Raw genomic sequence first — 6681 nt, 5'->3', positions numbered from 1 at the left:
AATCGTCCGGAATATTCAAATCTGTCGCAGATTCAGGTTCTTTTGGAAAATGTTTTCTTTTTTGATATCTAAGTCTCCTTGTCATGTGGTCTTTTGAAGTTAATTTTCTTTTGACATCTTCATTCATGCTGACCAATTCTGATGCGTATACGTGTGTTGGTTTCGACGTTGACACTAAACATGCAGCTTGTTTCATCCTGTTGATTACTTTGAGTTTTTCAATTTCTGATTCACTCGATGGATGTGTATGAGGTGTGACACTTAATACTGCATTCATCTACAAAACAGAACAATATTGATAAAAACGCATTACAAACAACACCATAAAATACATTTATTTATGAGGTCTTTATTATCTTGTAACATAGAAAAATATGAAAACATTTATTGAAATAAAGGTAGTTAATATTGTTAATTACTAAGTTTAATTAACTTATATTTGTAATTTTTACAATTTAAATAAAATAAAGATTTACTCACTTCTAAGTTTGTGACAACCGATCCATTGCATTTCAATGAACTATGTTTGCTGCATAGCCATCTTACTGTTGTTTTTTTGTTATTTTTTTTGTTGAAGGCGTACCCATTATAGCAAAGTTGCAAACCACCTTTGTTGTTTCTAATAAATTCCATGATAACAGTTAAATTAGTATAAATGAGGAGCTATATTACAAAACCAGACACATTTTTTTTGCCAAAAATGAGTTATGATATTTATCTGATAGCTTATTGAAATGTCTACAATACCCACTCATCAAACTTGTCTAAATTAAACAAATTCAATGGGAAATTCAATAGCAAAGTTCTACATTTGCTGCAAAACCAAACAAATTTTTGAGACTATTTTAACAAAAGCAGACAAATCCTACAGCCAATCAAACGACGTCAAGGCGGTAATTAGTGCACCAAATTATTGTGCGCAGCAAATAATTCTATTTAAAAAAAGTTTTTAAATTTTTAAATAGAATATAAATTGGAGACGCTTGTCATCGATTGTAAAAGTTTTATATTTTATATTAAATTTTGTCATGTATTATTCAGGTGATGTTTTATCCGGGTGATGTTTTATCCGGGTGATTTTTTATCCGGGTGATTTTTTATCCGGGTGATGTTTTTTCTCTGCATTTTTAGCAGGTGAACTTTTATCCGGGTGATGTTTTTTCCTACCACCAAATCGTTCGCCTCCTATTTGATCAAAACATTAAAATAGGGATGTGAGCGCTCAGGCTTGTTATTTACGTTAGGCTACGGTCGTATTCGCGCCGGCATCGGCCCGGATTTATCGTAAGCACTCTTATTCGCGCCGGCGCTGGACCAGATTTCGTTGCCAGCACCCGTATTCGATCCGGCATCGACCCGGATTTTATTACCATCACCCGTAATCATTCCGGTATAGGTCCGAATTTTACTGCCGACATCGGCCCACTTTTTAAATAAATGTTACATATTAGACAATAACATCTTATTATTTTTATTATTTGCAAAATATCAAGTATATATATATATATATACATACATATATATATATATATTCAGATAGTAAATTTCCTGATAAAACCAGAACATAAATAATTTAGTAACAGTAACAGAAAATCTAAAATTAAATAAAATAAACGATTGATGAATAAAATTTGATAACAAAAAGTAAATTAAAAAAGTAAATGATAAATTTAGAACATATTTATACCAACAAAGTAAGAAACAATGCACATTATCAGATGCATATATATATATATATATACACATACAAGCATACATACATATATATATATATATATACTCTAAGAAACAAATTAATAATTGAATTCAGTATTTCATTGAAGTCATTATTTCATTTTCATTTAATTAATAATTTCATTATATATATATATATATATATATATATATATAAACAATTAGTATCTATGTGCTGCTTTTGGCTTGTTCCCTTTTGGCTCTTCCACCATACCTGTCCGGTGCATTCCGAAGCCATTTTTTCACCTCAACATCACAATCTGCCTCTGTGGCATGCCCAGTCCTTAGATTTTTTTGTATGGCATCTGGAGGAGTTAATGAAAAATAAACTGATTACATTGAAATCTAAATCTAATCCTAGAAAAAAAGACAATAAACAAAACGTTAATTATTAGAAAATAGATAAATAGAAATTTTATTTATTTTTGAAACAGCAAAAAATACTGACTAATCAGGGCATCTCGAAGTAGAAGTCTTGACCAGCCCTCCTTTTCTTTTTTCTGGCCCATCCATGTAATGTTGAGGCTGACTTGGTGCGTCATCAATGCTTTCATCATTCGATGCACACAATCTTTTACATTCTGTCCACCAAGTGTGCATAAATGATCCACCTAAATTAAAAAATTGTTAAAATATGGTGTTGCATATCTAAAGAAATGTAATACATATACTAACCAAATTAGCACACTCCACATTGTTCTGCACATTATTATTAACTTCATATAACTTCTCCATTGTATCAATGGGAAGGTAAGACAATTTAATTATTTTTTTATCAAGTGTCACATTACTACTTTTTAATAAATCAAATATTAATTGAATATCTTCATTCATTTTTTGAATATCTTCATTCATTTTGGACATCTGTTGTAATACGGAATTTATTTTTTTTCTAACCTTGACTCTTTTGAAAAAAATACATATGATATAATCAATAAATTCAAGATTTTCAATAATGAAATAATATACCTTGTTGATTTACAAAAGATATTTCTTGACTTGAAGCGATAGCTTTCTCCAAACATCGATTACCTACAATTTAGTAATATAAACCTTTTATAAAAAATCTAACATTAACAAAATTACTTTGATTTATGGGAGTATCATAGACAAACGAACATGAAGGTCCTTTTATTCCTAGGGGTTTGTGAAGTGGGTGTGAATATACCTTGTTGACTCACATAAGATATTTCTTGACCTGATGTGTAACCTTATATAAAAAAATCTAACATTAACAAAATTAATTTCATACTTTGATTTATGGGAGTATCATAGACAAACGAACATGAAGGTCCTTGTATGCCTGAACTGCCTTTAAATTTGAAATATTTGATACATATGTATAATTATTAATTTGTTTAATGTTAAAAAAATTCAACTTTTATTCCTAGGGGTTTGTGAAGTAGATGGGAAAGTCGGTAGATTGTCCAAATTGAATAAATGTTCCAAATCACTTGGCTCTTCAATACTGCCAATAAAGAAATAGGAAATTTAGACTAAAACAAAGATTATTAAATAAGGTCAAATTCACCTTTCTTTCCTTTTCTTAGCGCCAACTTTTCTTGTGGGTATTTCTTCATCGCTGGAATCATAGACCCTCCTACAGACTTTCCTACAATTATGGAGTAATTTATTTCTCTCAAAACACATCATTGAATTTTAATTAACAAATTCAAAAATATACCATACCGTCTTTTTTTCTTCTCTATTTCAAAAGTATCTGTATTTAAATCAGACAGATTAGACAAATTTTCAGCTTTTCTCCTTTTCATGTAGGCAAGATCCAAACTATCTAAGAACAAAATATTTGAAACAAATGAAATTATTCAGTAATAAAAACAAAGTTTTTTCCAACCTGTTTTGTATACATATTGTACATTAGTATACTTCATCCAATCTGGTTTAGGACTTTCGCATATTTTAACTGACTTATTGAGGGCAGCATTTTTATAACTTTCTGGCCAGTAACAGAATTGATGACTCGCGTGGCGATCCACGAGACCTCATCACTATAGATCTCGACGTTCGAGAGCCCAAGCTCAATCTGGAGTCCGCGCGTCGCTTTCGCACTAAATTGGCGGGTCATGTCTCCTTTCTTCGCTAATGCGAGCACAAATGTGAACTGTGCGCTCATAAAGTTGAAAAATGATAATACAACCCATTGTTAAAATGTTTTACGATATAATTTTTAGGAGTTTTTATTAAGGTTCGCCCATCAGTTGGCAAATCAGGATGAAATTTTTTACTCTTTACTTCTCAAGCTATACTATAGCTGATAGCAGTATAGCTGCTATAGTCTTTACTTTTTAGTGGTGTTTTGGAACTATTTAGATTTCAAGACTACGATTGTAATAATTAGATTCACTACAACAGCTATAGCGCACACAATAATCGTTATCACTTCATCGATGTGTTTTTCCTTTATCTTAAACCTTAATGCTGTCTCTTCTCCGCCCCATTGCTTGTCGACCATCCGAGAATGATCTGGTGCAACTAGCATTTCACTACTGGTTTGTTTAGGGATCTCTGGTGTTTTATAAAGATATGTGTTTTGTCTCCAAAAGAGGGGGTTTTATAAAAAAGAATAAAGCCAAATCTGCTAACCACTAAGTTTGCTCCTTTTCATCGGTACTGCTGTCATTGGATGTAGTAAAATCTTTATATTTTTTATTTAAGTATTTTCACAAGTAAGTCTTTTTGTTTCTAATATGCTTTATTACAAAAACTCGCTCTGTGATCGACACATGTGTTTCGAATTTGTGTTAAAAATTCTCAATATATGGAAGTTAGACCCTTTGAAAATATGTCAATTAATATGATAACAACCCATCCCTACAAAAACCCCTTGAAAATATACAATTAATACAATAATAAAACATCCATAGTGAAACATACATATCCATTCAAAACCCACGCATCCCAAAGTGAAACCACATCATCCGTCATCCCTCTCATCAATCCCGAAATAACATCCGTCCCAGAGGTTTGTTCCCAATATTCACACATTTCACGTTGACATTCTTCCTATTCTTCTTAAAAAACTCAATTAGGTTACTTTTAAAAGCATTCAACCCATTAGAGAAGGGGATCGGGATAATTAGATCCCTACCCTTTCTATCATCATAAATGTTATGCATCCCCACACCAAAAATATCCTTAGCCGTCACAGCCGTATCTACATTCATACCATCCCAATCATCATTATATTTCTTAAACCATTCATACATGTCATAATCCTTGATTACCATCTTCAATATATTCCTCATATCCTTGTACCCATATCCCCTATCATTCATCAACATTCGTGCCATGTACCAAAAGGAGCCAAAGTCGCTACATAACCTAAAATATCTGAGAAACTGGGATCTGACAATTCCCCTCATAACATGCCTGGGGTGGCATGAGCTATGGTGCAATAGGGATAGATTGTCAGTCTCCTTCAAGTGGACGCAGGTATGTATTCTCAGTATTTTATTCATCAAAAATTTATATATACATACATCCAGATAATCAATCATCCTCCCATTCATCTTACATTCAACTGTGATATTGTCCATTAGCTCATTCACACCCTTGTAAAAACCCTCAAAATCAAATCCTTCATTCACCCATAAAAAAATATCGTCCAAATAGCGACTATAGTATCCCGGGTTAAAGCGTTTAATAATAATATCATCGAAGTTCCTTAAATATAAATTTGCTATGGTGGGGGCATATGCCCTCCCCATAGCAACTCCCATAATTTGTAAATAATAATTATTATTAAATAAAAAATCACTGTTATATAACGTGAAGTGCAACAGGCCCAAGATCAGGCCATCCGGGCGATGGTGTGACTTTTTCTTCTTCAGTTCCCCTCTCACAACAGCCATAGCACGGTTCAGGTTGATGTTCGTGTACAACGAGGCGATGTCACCCGTGATGAATGCATCCTCGTATTTGATCGGTCGGAATTTCACTTTGTCGACCAGCTGTTGCGAGTTAAGGAGCACGTGAGTCAGATCTTTACAGCACATCCTCAGGTTCGTGTCTATAAATTCAGCTATTTTAGAACTATCCGAGTCAACGTCGGATACTATCGGTCTACCCGGTGGACATCTGACATTATACCATTTATTTGCAGGCTTATGGATCTTGGGTAGGATGTAGAATCTCCGAGCTTTGCAATCATCATCTGGCAGCAGCCTCCTCATTGCATTCTCCGATATCTCTCCCTCGCGGTATGCTTTTTTGAGTCTCTCTGTAATATATCTGACGTTGTTCTCCATCAAACTATTATTCAGTTTTTTATAGTACCGTATGTCGTTCAGTTGACGTTGGACCTCATCTTGATATTCATCGTGGTCCATGATGACGACTGTGCTCCCCTTGTCCGCCTTACGGATTATAATCTCGTTATCCTCCCTGAGTTCGAGCACGGTCTCTTCTGATGCCTCGTCTGAAAAATTTCCTTCATTTGTTCTTACAGATGAACTTAATTTGTTCAACTGATATGCCTTTTTACCAGATGAATTTGATTTGTTCAACCGAGATGCCTTTTTACCATCTCTGTCTCGAGCACCAGTAAACCATAAATTGAAGCATTTTTTTGACTGATCCTGTTATATGAATAAAAAAATTATTTTACAAAAATTTTTAACATAAATTTATTCCAAGAAGATGTAAGGCTGAGTTGGCCAGTAGTCAGCTATCAGACATGAACCTGCAGTAGCTACAGTATTGCTCAAAAAATTGTGAACGCTTATTAAACTGAACAAATTTATGTTATAACTAACTCTTTTTTTTGTTAATATTGTATAAAATTTTTCTAAATAGTTAAGAAGGTTTATTATGTTTCAAAAGAGCTTAAAAATAAGTTCTGTTCTCTTCTAAAATTTGGTTGAGCCACCTCGAGCTTTGATGACTGCAAGGAGACGAGAAGGCATTGAAAGTACCAGCTTCTCAAGT

The 6681-nt window shown here is 33.2% G+C and overlaps 2 protein-coding genes across 2 annotated transcripts in view; both read right to left on the bottom strand.

Moving 5' to 3' along the window:
• The window catches only part of HELRODRAFT_183618 (hypothetical protein), a gene marked incomplete at both ends in the record, with an annotated part of 2148 nt that extends 775 nt beyond the window's left edge, over positions 1–1373 (bottom strand). Inside the window, one exon of the mRNA XM_009013211.1 lies at positions 1240–1373. Within this exon, the coding sequence (XP_009011459.1) occupies positions 1240–1373 (134 nt within the window). The remainder of the gene's footprint in view (positions 1–1239) is intronic.
• Positions 1374–1902: 529 nt separating this feature from the next.
• Positions 1903–3820, bottom strand: HELRODRAFT_183617 (hypothetical protein; the record flags this gene model as incomplete). Its single annotated transcript, XM_009013210.1, has 6 exons — positions 1903–2039; positions 2183–2345; positions 2410–2527; positions 3266–3346; positions 3424–3526; positions 3664–3820. The coding sequence occupies 6 exons, from the start codon at positions 3818–3820 to the stop codon at positions 1903–1905; spliced, it is 759 nt and encodes a 252-aa protein (XP_009011458.1).
• Between the last annotated feature and the right edge of the window lie 2861 nt (positions 3821–6681).

The sequence above is a fragment of the Helobdella robusta genome, assembly GCF_000326865.2.
Source record: "Helobdella robusta unplaced genomic scaffold HELROscaffold_112, whole genome shotgun sequence".
Lineage (NCBI taxonomy): Eukaryota > Metazoa > Annelida > Clitellata > Rhynchobdellida > Glossiphoniidae > Helobdella > Helobdella robusta.
The sequence above is the reverse complement of the archived record's forward strand: the minus strand, read 5'-3'. Positions and strand labels throughout refer to the sequence as shown.